The 16,224-nt window shown below is 37.5% G+C and overlaps 1 protein-coding gene across 1 annotated transcript in view; it reads right to left on the reverse strand.

The window, feature by feature from the left end:
* Positions 1-1,545: 1,545 nt before the first annotated feature.
* dkk2 (dickkopf WNT signaling pathway inhibitor 2) overlaps positions 1,546-16,224 on the reverse strand; it is a 99,726-nt gene continuing 85,047 nt past the window's right edge. Inside the window, exon 4 of the mRNA XM_028805202.2 lies at positions 1,546-4,174. Within this exon, the coding sequence (XP_028661035.1) occupies positions 3,924-4,174 (251 nt within the window). The 3' untranslated portion in view covers positions 1,546-3,923. The remainder of the gene's footprint in view (positions 4,175-16,224) is intronic.

Genomic DNA, 16,224 nt, shown 5'->3' on the forward strand with positions numbered 1-16,224 from the left:
CAATAAAGGGAAATCAGCGAACAAAGCTTCTTGGCAATCTTTCTGCTCACAATACATGGGTTGCAAATCCTGCTCTGTGAAACTGCGGATCTGAAGAGATGTCACACTGATCCTATCCCTAGACTTAGCCCTGTGTGACTACAACCAGATTTCCAATCTGAAGGGTCACTTGTTTGGGGCCTTCTATGCTACAAATAAAGATGTTATGTCAGCTGCAGTAGAGGAGTTGCAGAAGCAGGACAAAACAGTTTATCTGACTGGCATAGAAAAGCTTTTTGAAAATTAAAATAACTTAATTTTAATGGGGTTAATATTGCTTCTCCTAATAGGTCAGGCTCAAAACATTGTGGTTACTCTTTGTATCTCATACAAGCTTTTTATAAAAAACTGTAGGAACTAGACTATATTAAGCAGGCTCCAGGAAAAGCTTTACAGTAATCCCTCCTCCATCGCAGGGGTTGCGTTCCAGAGCCACCCGCGAAATAAGAAAATCCGCGAAGTAGAAACCATATGTTTATATGGTTATTTTTATATTGTCATGCTTGGGTCACAGATTTGCGCAGAAACACAGGAGGTTGTAGAGAGACAGGAACATTATTCAAATACTGCAAACAAACATTTGTCTCTTTTTCAAAAGTTTAAACTGTGCTCCATGACAAGACAGAGATGACAGTTCTGTCTCACAATTAAAAGAATGCAAACATATCTTCCTCTTCAAAGGAAACAGAGAGGAAAGCAAACAAATCAATAGGGCTGTTTGGCTTTTAAGTATGCGAAGCACCGCCGGTACAAAGCTGTTGAAGGCGGCAGCTCACACCCCCTCCATCAGGAGCAGGGAGAGAGAGAGAGAGAGAGAGAGAGAGAGAGAGATAGAGAGAGAGAGAGACAGAGAAAAACAAAGTCAAAAATCAATACGTGCCCTTTGAGCTTTTAAGTATGCGAAGCACCGTGCAGCATACTTAAAAGCTGCACACAGAAGGTAGCAACGTGAAGATAATCTTTCAGCATTTTTAGACGAGCGTCCGTATCATCTAGGTGTGCGAACAGCCCCCCTGCTCACACCCCCTACGTCAGGATCACAGATAGTCAGCGCAAGAGAGAGAGAAAGAAAAGTAAGTTGGGTAGCTTCTCAGCCATCTGCCAATAGCGTCCCTTGTATGAAATCAACTGGGCAAACCAACTGAGGAAGCATGTACCAGAAATTAAAAGACCCATTGTCCGCAGAAATCCGCGAACCAGCAAAAAATCCGCGATATATATTTAAATATGCTTACATATAAAATCCGCGATAGAGTGAAGCCGCGAAAGGCGAAGCGCGATATAGCGAGGGATCACTGTATCTCTGCTTTAGTTGATTTTGAAAATCAAATTGATATGAATGCAAATTCAGAATCTGGTTCTGTTATCTATTTTGAGACCCCTGAACATTTCATAAGGTTGCTCACACACTATTTGTATTACAATTTAAGGTCCATAGACAGATCTGTTTAAAAGTAAATGTAATATGTAATTGAAAGACAAAATAATGCATAAGACAGGCAGGAGTACAAAATAAGGAAACTTTTATTCAGTCTTAACAGAAGCAAATAAACAAAAATAAAATAATCGTAAAATATTAACAGCTCTAGAGTTGGCGATTTTCTAACAAAATGCCGATAGTCAAAATAAAGGTGTTGGAGGGAATTTACAACTTTTCTATATACATGGCAATAGTTACATCCTTCCATATCCTTCTCTTGTGTTTAAATACCAGTCCAGTACTGATTGTGTATTTGCCAAACTGGTATTACTCAGCATGCTTTTTTGGTTTCCCTAATGAAAAATATGACCTATAAGAGCACAACATGCACAGAAGTGAAATGTGAGACATTAACTGTTTGCAAGAAGTGGAGGCAGATTTGAAATGTTATTTCTATAAGTAGTGAGCAGCATTCCATTTCAATGTGGAAGAAAAAATCTGGCAAGGTTAAATTCAATTTGCAAATTATCATTAGTGTGAGTTCTTCCATATTCATATATCCGGCAGGACTGCCTTTTCACCTTCATTAAGAAACACTGCACAAATCAAAGCAATCCACAGAGAAGGTATACCAAACTTCATCAGCTCTCTCCAAGTAACAATAAAATGCAAGTGCAAATCTATACACAATATACTCTTTTTCCATAAATACACTGGCAATAGTGGACATTTTATTTACAATAAAAACACTTTCAATTTGAATAAGCCAGTTAAATTCCAACAAAGGCAGAAAGTAAATGAATGGTAATCTTTTCAACATATCATACAAAATAAATTTAAAATTGTATATATAATATTTTTGTAAAAAATGCTAAGTTTCGTCCAACAAAATATTTGTCGCTTTTTGTAGGTTTGCATTTCAGCTGGGGAAAATAATGCCTCTACACACAATGTATGACAGGTTAATGCAAGTAGTAAAATTGCAGAGAGAATGACTAAAAAGTACCACAGTATGGTAGAAATAATGTGGGAGCCATGTAAGTTATGAAGAAGAATAAATTATTAAATGCTGCATGAGATCATTGTAAATGTAAAATATTAGTATAAAACATATGTGCATTGCACAGTGTCATTAGTTTGTATGTAAAAGAATATTTTTCAATATAGCTCTGAAATTTCAAGGAAGTAGCTTTCAAAATGGCTAAGTTGAATATAGTGAACTATTCCATTTCTTTCTTTCTTTCTTTCTTTCTTTCTTTCTTTCTTTCTTTCTTTCTTTCTTTCTTTCTTTCTTTCTTTCTTTCTTTCTTTCTTTCTTTCTTTCTTTCTTCAAAAGAGTGATAGTGCTACATTTAAATGTTTGCTATCAAATGAGACGTTTCCTCATGTATTACACCTTGCAGTAATGTATGCAAAAAACCTACCAGCTTTACTTGCTAAGTGAATTCCTCAAAGTGGAATTCTTCTCAAGGTTATATGATGATGTCTACTTAAATAAATTTCTTTTTCCTTCAGATGCTTGCCAACATTCTTTATCCCTGCCCAATAGGGTCACTTTTGCAGTGTTGGTCATTCGTACCCTACCTGTCCTTTAATCTTTAAGATATTGCATCACTCAGTGCTCTTTTTGTGTCATTTAAGAAGCATTACCCAGCTTAAATATAATTTACAAAATTGTCTGGATAAATGGTTAACTTTAAAATGGGATATGTTGTATATGCTGATGTACATTTTTTATACCATTTTATATGAAATATTGCAATGGTTCTTTATTTAAGTTATTCTTTTTTATACCTTTTTGTTCTGTCATTGGAAAGCACTTTGTGCATATCGCTTGAAAAGTACTCTGTGAATAAATGAAATAAGTGAAATTCATCTTGTTTTTGCACTTTAAACTGAATCATTTTTTTAAATTATTGTAACAGATTACCCTCAGTTTACATTAAAACAACTGATTCCATAGCTTCACTCTACAAAATGAGGAATGAGCTTTCTGCTACCTTATGAAAATTGCAAACAGATTTCAGTTGTAGTGTTTTTATTTCCTTTTAGTTTGTCTATTCTGCAATAATCTCTGGTGAATAACTAGGTGTCTCTATTAAATGTCAACACATAAGGAAAGACTAACAGTAAAAATGCATGAAAAACAACTGATTTACATACTCGATGCAGTTATTTTCTCCTTTTCTGTAAGACAGAATTTGCATTTAAAAGTATTGTCTTACACCAAGGCAGCTACATTTATCCTCATTATACTGTAGATCATGTCACAATAAAAAAAAGTCTTTTGACAGGGTACCAAATCTACGTTACATTTATTAGTACATTTATTGCCACGTAGAGTAGACCATTTGGATTCCTTCTATTATCCATGTTCATACTTTAGTGTCATTGAAAAGTCTTTATAGGACTCTGTAAAGTAAATACTTGTATTTCACATTTTCAAAGCAGGATTTATCTTCTGTTATATTTTCTGACACACATGGAGTCTCGATTTTGAGGAAGAAGTGGCGTCTTTCCAGATTTTACAAGAAAGTCCCTTGGCGCAGTCACACCGCTGGAAAATCTCAAGACCATGTGACCCTTTTTTCCTTTGTTTTGTGCACACCTCCCCCTGCTGAAGAACTGGCTTGCAGATCTTGGTCCAGAAATGGCGAGCGCAGCAGAAGCCTTCTGCACAGTCAGAGGAGCGAAGGCAAGAATCTCCTTCATGTCCTGTTAGGACACACAAAAAAAGCATCATGTTATTAACTATAAAATCTGAGAATTACCAATGATTAAATCTGAGTATGAGATAGAGAGGAAAATTTAGCATAATCCGTGACTGAGAATTTCCGTGACATGACTTGCACCTCTGACAAATAGTCAGGCGACTGACTGACGCCCACAAGCATTCTTAGGTTCAAACCTCGTTTGAAGAGCAGTAAGCCTGGAAAAAAACTTATTCTTTCATCCTGTGGAGGCCTTCCTTATAGGTCATCATGTTTATAACCAGCACCTGGGTTCCCAGATTTTTTAAACATTATTCTGTAGACCTTAAGATAAGCTGTTTAAAAGTCATAAATTCATTGCTGGTGTATCACTTGGTTTGAAAAATGTTCTACGAGACTACTGAAAAGCCACATTTAAAACTATTCCTTACTACAGACAGTGCAGTCATAAACTAAATTCTTATTTCCTGTTTACAGAATAATCACTGTTGTGATGAAATGTCTTCCATTCAGGCCCATCAGAAAATAATGGACTAGACCTTTTGTTTGATGATACAGTATATTGCAATTATCAAGCAGCCAACCTGCAGGGATCTAAAATACCAAAGAGGACAAAAAGGGAAAAAAAGACACAATAATTGTTTGAAATACTTAAAGTTTCATGCTGTGTAGGAGTCTTTGGGAATTTTCACAACAGGGGATTAAAAATCAAGCCCATTTAGTGATGGCTATTTTAGATACATCTTTTACCAGCATTTACTATTGAAATACTTTGCTAAAATAATAAAATCAGTAAAATAATAATATACCTTTTTTGAGACTGAATAAATGTAAAAAATGCCTCTCATTTGTCTTCCCCAATTTGTGTGATAACTGTTTCTAAATAAAGAATGCATAACATGTTCAGGCCAATTACTGTCCTAGGTTTTTCTTCTTATGAAAATTAGTGTTCAAGAGATTAGCATTCATCACTTCCACCCATCAATTCCAATATTTTTCTGCAATGATTACTCAATTCAGGATATTGTAGAGATCATTTATTTGAAAAAAATGTGTACACTAACAGATAGGCAGCCCACTTATGCATAAACGTAGACTACAACACACTCATTTTATGTTTTAGAGCAGCATAATGAACCCTTTTTACATACAGCCATTGGACAATGTGTTTATTTTATTTGTACCAGCACGACGTAACATCGTTTACATAAGGGTATGTCCTTCCAAGCTCATGTTATGGTGTAACACTGTTGGAGTCAATTATATGTGCCATGCTGTTGTCTGTGAACATAGCTGGCAGTTGATACAATGTTGAGTGTTCTTACGGTCTGAAGACATGGCCATATTTTGTGACTGCACATTATTTGGTTACTAACATCAGTTACAAAATTTAATATGATCAGGGTTACAATAATAAAGTTTGGAAATATGAATACAAAAATATAATTAATGTTTGTTTAGAATTAATTAATTTTTTATATGATGTAACGGTAATGTTTCGATACATTATTATTGTTTGCAACCACTTTCCTAGTTATAGAGCAGAAATATGCAGAGATAACAAAAAGAGTGCGGTATGAATAGAATAATTAGAAGAAGGTATCTGGTGTATTGTGTGATCGAAGAAGGTTAAAGATAAGGCGAAGGTTAAAAGGTGAGGTTTTTAAGACAGGTGTAAGACCAGCAATGATGTATGGAGCTTGAACATGGGCATTAAATTTTTGCACAGGATATGAAGTTAGATGTGGCAGAAATGAGAATGTTGGAATTACAAAAAAGAACAGAATAAGAGATAAGACAATCAGGAACAACCCAAGTGAGACAAATATCTTAAAAACTACAGGAAGTAGGTTGAATAGGTATGGACATGTGATGAGGAGAGACATATGAATATGTGGGAAAAAGTGTGATGGGGATGGAAGTACAGGGGAAGAGAAAGTGAGGGGGACCAAAGTACAGTTGGACTGACAGGGAGGAGGTGCAGAAGCGAGCTGGTGTGGAGAAGGTTGTTGATCTAGCATGTCAACCCCATGTAGAAGTGGAAAAAGATTAAGACAAAGTAGAAGAAGAAGATGCTAGAAATTTGGTTTGTGTCTAGATTTTCTGAAAGATTTCTAGAAATATATGTGGAGTCTCAGAGTTTAGCAACTAAGTATCTTATACCTATTGTATTGTGTTTATAATTGTATGTGAAAAATAAAATTTGAAATGGGTTAAACAAACTGTTAACAAGCAGATAAATAACATGGTTTTATCTGGTTAGTTTTGTGCTGAAAGGTACTAAAAAAACAGTACAATAATGTAGTGTATATCTAAGGAAAAAAGAGAGGCCCACCAACATGGAATAAAAAAGATGACCAGTTCAGCATGGGACATGGTCTGATGTTGCTTCACTTTATTTCAGTGCACTCAATCCTACATTCTGCGTACACCATCTGTTCCAGCATAGTTTGGTTGAAGAGCAAAATGCATGTCTGTTTTTCTCCAAATGGGATTCGGTTAAATGTTAAAAACACTATTATTGACATTAAAAAGAAATCAAGCTGAGTGCAATCTTTCATATTGTTTTTGTAAAGGACAGGGATGAAACACTGTAGTGCTTATAAATACTACTAGCCGACGCCCCCATAGCATACGGCAGTGTAAGAATAGGAATGGAAAACGGTGAGAAAGGAATTCAGAAATCAAGAAGAAATAAATACTTCTTGAAAGACGCAGTGTGCATGTAGAATTTCCGGCCAAGTAGGATTACATGTGAAAGTGATAAATAAATCAGGCTTTCCGAATTTATGTACTATGGCCATGGCATCCTGATAGTTTTATTGCATGTATCTTGGACTTCCTGAAAATGTGGACGGTAATATGATCATTTTGCCTACTCATATGTTGTTATTTTCAGCGTTTGCTTGCAGTGCGTCTGATAGTCCTTTGTATTGTTCCACGCGCAGATCTTGTTGATGTAATCTGAGATAGTTGAGATGTGCGCCCTCTGTTTTAACATATGCATCTACGATGTACTGTTGGAATAGTTTGCAGCTGGAATGCAAAGTACTAAATATATTCCTCATTGCTAATCTGTACGCGTAAAATTGGCATTGAGTAAGCCTTAATTGGCTTGGTGGTTCTTTTATCGGGGACATGTTATAAATCTTTGTGCCAGCCAATGTCTCCATAAGAGAATAAAAGTGGGTAAACCATAGGATCGCAATTCATATTGAGCGTGGAAATCTGTTTACAGGAGTTGCGTATGGGATAGAATGTCCCTTTCGGCAGGCGTTTCACCATCTTCTCCGACGGAAATCGCTGCAATGTCGGGGCATTGTATCGTCATAAATCCTGCCTAGGGTTTTCCTAGAAAACCATTCGTACAGATGCTGTTGGATTGGATTGAGCGATTTCATGCATGTGTTTGTATGAGTTAGCGAAGGGGTTGATGATTCTGAGCATGGAATCTAGCTGGAGAAGTACATTTTCGCTGCATGCAGAGTTTGCTTTATTTTGTAAGTGTACTGCAGTAGCTTGCGCTGTATCAAAAACATACAACTGTCCATATCCTGGAGAGGTAGAAGTGTTAGCGTATAGTGGAGAGATTTGGTGATAAATGTGCCCGTGTATTTTAAAACAGTATGGTCCGTGGCCAGGAGGTTGTTATCTATGCACCCATGGAAGCAAACGCTAGAGAAGAGTTGTATTCTCAAATGTGTTCACGATAATTTTTAGCTTCTGATGTTTGCTGTGTAAGAGGCTGTTGTAAAGACACATTTGGCTCCCGCAAAGGTGGTAAAGCTACTTTACTGTTGTGGCAGCACCTCAAGTACTTGTTGGATGTATTACGCTCAGCAGGCCATTATAGTGCATGACATGGAAGACGATGAATAGGAATCGAGAAATGCCGTGTCGGCTGCGTGTGGGCAGGACCGGTTTTGAAGTGGAAGCAGGACAAACCAGAAGATATATATATATATATATATATATTTTTTTTTTTAAAAGAACCTAATTCTGAGAGAGAAAACACCTCTTGTTAGATACAAATACACATGATAGGCTCTCTTATATTAAATATACAGTGGATTCAGAAAGTCTTCAGACCTCTTTATTTTCAGCACACTTTATTGTGTTGTAGACTTAATTTTTAATATAGATAAATGTGCCATTTTTTCTAGTAAAGCTACACTCAATAATCCATAATGACAAAGTGAAAACATATTTTAAGAAAGGTTTGCAAATTTATTAAAAATCAAAAACTGAAATCTGTCATTCATATAAGTATTCAGTACTTCAGTAAGTCTCCACAGGCTCTGAGCCACCTGGATTTGAGCAGTTCATCCCATTCTTCTCTGGCAGATCCATCACACTGGATGGGAAATTTCTGTAAACTGCCATCTTCAGGTCTCTCAGCACATTTTCTATGAGATTTATGTTTGGGTTTTGGGCTGGGGATTCAATAACAGTCAGGATACTTGTCCTGAAGTTATTCTGTCATTGTTTTGGCTATATGTTTCAGGTCATTATAGTGCTGCAAGATGAACTGTCATGTGAGTCTGAGGTTGTGTGCTTCTTAGAGCAGGTTTTCTTCAAGGATCTCTTTGTATTTGGCTGCACACATCCTTCCTGCAATTCTGACAACCACTAAGAAGCATCCCCATAGCACAATGCTGCCACCATCATACTTCACTGTATTAGTAAGGTGACAAGCAGGGCCATTGCCTTCACCAGACATAGTGCTTGGAGTTCTGCCCCGGAGAGTTAATTTCTTATTTCATCAGACCTAAGAGTCTTTTCCTCATGCTCAAATGCCTTTCATTCAATAATTGCTTCTGTCTTGCCATTCTACCACAAACACCTGATTTATGGAGTGCTGATGAAATGGCCGTAATTCCAACAGGTTCACCCATCTTAGCAGTGGACTTCTGAAGCTCTGTTAAAATGACCATTGGGTTCATGGTCACCTCCCTGACCAAGGTCCTGCTTGCCTCGTTATTCAGTCTGGCCAGACGGTGAACTCTAGGCGGAATCCCAGTGGATTAAAACTCCTTCCATTTCATAATTATTAAGGTGACTGAGCTCCTGGGAACACTCAAAGCTTATACACTTGTCCTGATCTATGCCTTACCATAATTTTATCATGGCTGTCTACAGAGAGTTCCTTGGAATTCATGGCTTTGTGTTTGTCCTGCCATCAAGTGGGATTTTATACACACAGGTGTGAGCCTTTCTAAACTTACCACAAGAGGATTCCAATTAAGTTCTAGACACATCTTAAAGATAGCAAACAGGATGCATGTAACCACAATTTGGGTTACCACAAAGGGTTATATGGAGGAGAGATTTAGACTTTTGATAGATTTGCAAACCTTTCTGAAAACATGTTTTTAGTTTGTCATTATGGGTTACTGCATGTAGGCCGATAGGCAAAGTGGCAAAGGTATCCATTTAAAACTAAATCTACAACACAATAAAGTGTGCAGAAAGTGAAGGGGTCTGCATACATTGTGAATCCACCATTTGGGCAGAATGTAATACTCTCATGTTACTCCTAAGGTCAGAGTTTAACATGTTCATGGTATTCATGCGAGAAAAGAATAAAGTGCTCAGTGAGCCAGACAGAAGAATAATGGGACTAGGGTTGGTCGCAGCAACACAAACTAAACAGCTCTCTTTTGATGTCTTTCCTCAAGGGGATGTCATTATACTACATGGCACACACAAACAGTTTTACAGTGTGTGGCTATATGGAGATGCAAACAGACCTGCCACAAAATTTCCTGAAAAACTGGAATCCCCTACAAGAAGTCATCTGTAAACACAAATAATCCAAACTATGCATCTGGTCATAGAACCTTGGGCCTAACTGTAGTAATATGGATCCACTGCCTAAAATATCACCTTTGAAAATTTTTTGAATTACCTATGTTACCTTGGTATCTTCCATATATTTACATGTACTAGAGGGGTGTAAAGTAACTTCACTGTCTCATTAGAAAGTGAGAAGGTTGAAAGTGAGCCTAGAGACTGCATTTCAGGTCATTTTTATTCTGCTGGAATTTTAAGTTATTTATTTTGTGTAGTCACTTTTTCATAATGCTGATATTAAATACTAACATTCCCTTTTTAACTAAATTAATCTATGGGGATGTGTGAGGCACACTTTGTAAAAATGCACTGCTTGAAATGCATCTATTGCTCTGAAAAAGTCAAATTATTGACATTTATTATTTTTTAGGCAACACTTTAAGTATGGCAAAAATGCATCTATTACTTATTTACTCATAATAACAAGACCTTAAAAAAGTTATAAGGTAACACTTATAAAGCGTCATTAAAGCAGTTATTCATTTGCACAATGTGGCCTCCTAAAATAACCACTTTTGAGCAGCCAGAGCTGGCTTGACTGAGACATAATGTCTCTTGATATTGCATACTTCAGTGTAAGACTTGTGAATCCTTCATATTCATAAGTGATTTTGCCAGCATATCAAATGCTACATTGCACAGAGAAGAATAACTTATCTACTGATGCTTTGTAAGAGGTATGAAGAGCAAAAGAAGCCTTTGTTAAGGTCTTGTTACATAACAGTAAATGAGTAATAGATGCATTTGTGCAGTACCTAAACTAAAGTGTTACCATTTTTTGATATGACATAACAATCCAAAGCAGTGGACCTAAATACCTATTAAAGTTGTTAAGAGATACAACATGTCCTAGATGTGTCTCTGATCCAAGCTTCATTGAGCTGCTCTGAATACGTGGGGTAACAGCAAAGGAAATCACACTGCTTTGATGGAGCTAGACCATGCGCTCATAAAGATATGGAGAGGAAATGCCGGCATGTGATATTCAAGGTGGAAGTTAGTTTAACAAGCTCTGGCGCCCCAGCAATCACAAATAGGAAAATATGAGTGTGGTAGACGGATGGCGAGAAACACTTGGGCTGATTATTAGAGTTCTAATCACTGTCACAAGTTCAAGCTGAGCCTCACTAATAAGTGAGTTTCACAGCCTAAGATTTACATTGTTTAATGGCTGTTGGTGAAAGAAATGTATTCATATATTCACAAAAATGTCATTATTAACAGAAAGAACTGTAACTATCTGTGGACATTCTGGTGGGATAATATATGCTGGATGCGTCAGACAATTCCATGCCTGAGCTTACTGCAATTATAATTATTTTAATAATTATTATCTCTATCATGGGATAACATATTATGGTGTCAAGGTGATAGGCATTTTTTGAGGACAAACAGAATAATGTGTTTTGGATATGTAAAGTGCAAGGCAGAGTATAATTGTGGGAGAAGGTGGATGTGAAGGGGATGAGGTCAAGAGGAAGTCAAATAAGATGGTTGGAGGTGGTGTAAAATGATATGAAAAGTATGGGTCTAGGAACATGGAAAGTAGAGGAAAAAGATTAGAGGGCAGTGAACTAACCGGAGTAAAAAATGGCCTTTACACTGGTGGGGATGATGATGATGATGATGATTATGGAGTAACACATTGGTGTTATTAGCTCAAGAGATCTGGGTTTGATTTCCAACCTGGTTATGGTATGTGTTTTTTATGTTCAATATGGGTCATGGGTTCCTCCATTCTAAAGACATGCATATCATATTTGGTGATTAGAGCTCTGTAAAGTTTAATTTAGGAGCCAGTGGATGTAAGTTTACCCTTCATTGGACTGATGTTTCAGTCAGAGTTGGATTTTTCCTTGTGCCTCATGCTACCAGATCCTTGTGTTCCAATTGGAAAAAGGATTCTTAAGAAATGAATGGATAAGTGCAATGCTTAAGGTAAGTAGGTGATCACAATATCTGTCATGTTTAGTTCTAAATAATCTCTACTGTAATTCTGTTTTTCAGTAGACTGTTTAATTTGCATAAATGAGCCTGGGTTTCTCTAGCATTCTCTTGTTATTTAGTTTCTTTGTTTTTGTCAGAAATGAATGAAAACCACACTAAAACTTACCAACCCCTGTTTAGAGGTAACTGGAAGTTTGCAGAAGCATTAAGATAATCTTTTAAACCCTGCCTGGATTGTCAATGTGTCCTTGATCACTATTAAATTTGTATGGAATTTGTCAAACCCAAACACTGACTTGACTGCGCCTCTCCTAATAACTCTGAGTAGCTTGTAGTGGTATAAAAACCACACTGCCGGATTTGACTAATGTTTTTTTTGTCAATTAACTAATTATAACCTAGTTAAACATAACTTAATATTCCTGTCGGATGGCTTTCATTATTCTACCAAAGGTCATAATTAGGAAAGAAAATATTTATTAAAGAACAAAATCCCTCATGCTGCTTCTTAAAAACAAAATGGTACTTTGTCTTTCTTTGCCAGAGGCTAATTCACACACGAGACAGACGAGTGGGCCCGACCATTTTCACTACAACAACAAAAAAGAGATATCAGTTGAAAGCCCTGTGTTCTTATTATTCAGCTATCGAAAATGAGTCACACACTTTACAGAGCAACTTCCACTTCTGATAAACAGCACTTACTTTGGAAACCTATGACATGATTATTTCTGTCTTGTTTGAGAAAAAGAGTAGCAAACCAAAAAAGAAGAACTGTCAAATTTAATTTTGATGTCCAAGTATGGATGTGTTGCAAGTCCACCGCGGTCAAAATGCTAGCAATTAATTTAACACACACATAACTGGGATGACTGCAGTGGGTTGGCGCCCTGCCCGGGCTTGCTTCCTGCGTTGTGCCCTGTGTTGGCTGGGATTGGCTCCAGCAGACCCCCGCGACCCTGTGTTCGGATTCAGGGGATTGGAAAATGGATGGATGGATGGATAACTGAGATGAGCAAGAAAAAAAAACAGAATACACGGAGGTAGGGAAACTGTGCAAACTCCAAACATACACTGAAGAACTTGGATTCAAATCCATGATGCAATGCTAACCACTGTGGCGCTGTGGATTATACAATATATTTCACTGGTTAGCACTGTTGCTTCTTGAAGTAGAAGCATTCTGGGATTGAATTCTGTACCTGACCATTAGCTGCCCAGAATTTACATCGCCTGCATGGGTTTTTCTCTGCGTATGACAGTTTTCCTATCACATCTCAAAGAGTTACATGTTAGGGTGAATATCCTCTTATGTGAACCTGTGAACCTTTCAACATACTGGCACCTCATCCAAGGTTAATTCTTGTGTTTGCCAGCACTGCCAGGACAGGCTTCAACAAATAAAGCAGAACTGGATTAACAGGGTTTGATAATTCTGTGTAACCTAATTTAAAGTGGACTGCAGTAAGTACACTCTAAGTTCTCATTTAAAGGGAATGTAATATTAGTCTAAATTTTTAAAAATATTGAGTCAGTCACTTTTAAATGACTGCATATAACATTGACTGACAGGAAAAAGGATCATTCTGTTTATAAATGTCACTCTGTGAAAGCAGTGTGAGCTTCAAATAATTAGTGTAATCTCTTTGTTTCTTTTAAAATGAAAGTTCAAGGTGAAGGTTTAAGATGACTGATTAAGACTGGCTGATCTCCTTCAATCAGAAACTCATTTAATTACACACCAGTCCAGTCATTTAATTACACTCCAGCTATTTAAACTTAATAGAGCTCTCTCTTCCAAGGGAGTTCCAGGTTATATGATGAAACAGATGGGATGCCAAAAAAAAACCAATAACACTAATGCATTTCAATTACATACCAAAACTCTAGCTCAAAATCTACAAAAATGTATTTCAAATTTAGCTCATAAAGTTTACAGCTCCAGTTCTTACATTTTTGACATATCCATACAATCTGATATTTAGTTTGTCTCCCTTTATTTTTCCTTTCATCAAGTACAGAAGTTTTCTTTCCTTTTAATTTCAGACAATCAAGTAAATAAACAAATGTAGCTTTTATATAATTTTTGCTTCTTCAGCTTTATGGATATTATCACACACCTAGTTATATTTTATTTACTTCCAGTTCTATCCTTTTATAAAAAGACAGTGAAAGTATGTAAATGGATTTTATAAGAATGTTACTACCCAGGCAATGAACAGACACTGCTGATAGACACATTGAGCTCAGTAGACTTGTCACTCATTTTGAGCTGCGTGTAGGGAGATGGAATGTGTACTGTGGTGTAATCATGTCCCCCAAGGAGATGACCTGTGACCAGCACCGTATGGAATTTGCACATTTTAAACATATTAACATAACATTCTCAAATAGAATTAAAAAATGCAGAGAACTGGAGTTCATCCAAATAGCACTGGGCATAAGGTGGGAACTAACCCTGAATGGAGTGTCAGCCCATCAGAGTTTTGAACATTATCTACAAACTAGAAATCATATAAATGTAAAATATATTGAAATTGAAATGGCAGTTCTCTACAGTGTACACAATATACATGGTGGATCCCCATATCTTGTTCCTGTCTTCTCTTGTGTTTTACAGTATATATATATATATTTATCTATCTATGTATGTATTTATTTAAAGAGTTTCTGTAAAAAAACAAATTTCCCACCATGGACAAATAATAAAGTTCCAACCCAGCCACAGGGGATGCACAAACCAGTGTGTTTCTTCATGTTGGTCCCAAGCCCAGATAAATGGGGAGGGTTACGTCAGTAAGGGCATCCGGTGTAAAAATTTTGCCAAATCAGTATGCGAACAACAAAACAAATTTCCATACTGGATCAGTTGAGCCTCGGGTTAACAACGACCGCCACCAGTACTGTTAGCCAACAGGGTGCTGGAGGAAATTGGGCTACTTTTGGCTGAAGAAGAAGAAGGAGAAGAAGACGGGGGAGACGTGTCCGGAGGCACGAGGAGTGGAGGGGGTAAAGAGAGTGAACTGAGGATAGGAACTTTGAATGTTGGCAGTATGACTGGTAAGGGGAGAGAGTTAGCAGATATGATGGAGAGAAGGAAGGTTGATATATTGTGCATGCAAGAAACTAAATGGAAGGGGAGTAAGGCCAGGTGGATCGGAGCTGGATTCAAATTGTCCTATCATGGTGTGGGAAGGAGGAGAAATGGGGTAGGGGTTATTCTGAAGGAATAGTATGTCAAGAGTGTTCTGGAGGTGAAAAGAGTGTCAGACAGAGTAATGATTATGAAGCTGGAAATTGGAGGTGTGATGATGAATGTTGTTAGTGCATATGCCCCGCAAGCTGGGTGTGCAATGGATGAGAAAGATGATTTTTGGAGTGAGTTGGATGAAATGATGAACAGTGTACCCAAGGGACAGAAAATGGTGATTGGAGTGGATTTCAATGGACATGTTGGTGAAGGGAACAGAGGAGATGAAGAGGTGATGGGTAGGTATGGTGTCAAGGAGAGGAATGAAGAATGTCAGAGGATAGTGGATTTTCCCAAAAGGATGGACATGGCTGTGGTGAATACGTATTTTAAGAAGAGGGAGGAACATAGGGTTATGTACAAGAGTGGAGGAAGATGCACACAGGTAGATTATATCCTATGCAGAAGAGTCAATCTGAAGGAGATTGAAGACTGCAAAGTGGTGGCAGGGGAAAGTGTAGTTAAGCAGCATAGGATGGTGGTCTGTAGGATGACGTTGGAGATCAAGAAGAGAGTGAGGACGGAGCCAAGGATTAAATGGTGGAAGTTGAAAAAGGACGACTGCAAGGTTGAGTTTAGGGAGAAGGTGAGACAGGCACTGAGTGGCCTGAGTAGCAGTGAAGAGTTACTAGACAGTTGGGAAACTACAGTAGATGTAGTAAGGGAGACAACAAGAAGAGTGCTTGGCGTGAAATCTGGACATAGGAAGGAGGAAAAGGAAACCTGTTGGGGGAATGGGGAAGTACAAGAGAGTATACAGAGGAAGATGATGGCAAAGAAGAACTGGGATAGTCAGAGAGATGCAGAAAGTAGACAAGAGTAGAAAGAGATAAGGCATAAGGTGAAGAGAGAGATGGCGAAGGCTAAATAAAAGGCATATGATGAGTTGAATGAGAGGTTGGACACTAAGGAGGGAGAAAAGGACCTGTACCGATTGGCTAGACAGCGAGACCAAGCTGGGAAAGATGTGCAGCAGGTTAGGGTAATAAAGTAGAAAGATGGAA

The sequence above is a fragment of the Erpetoichthys calabaricus genome, chromosome 7, assembly GCF_900747795.2.
Source record: "Erpetoichthys calabaricus chromosome 7, fErpCal1.3, whole genome shotgun sequence".
In the NCBI taxonomy this organism is placed as follows: domain Eukaryota; kingdom Metazoa; phylum Chordata; class Cladistia; order Polypteriformes; family Polypteridae; genus Erpetoichthys; species Erpetoichthys calabaricus.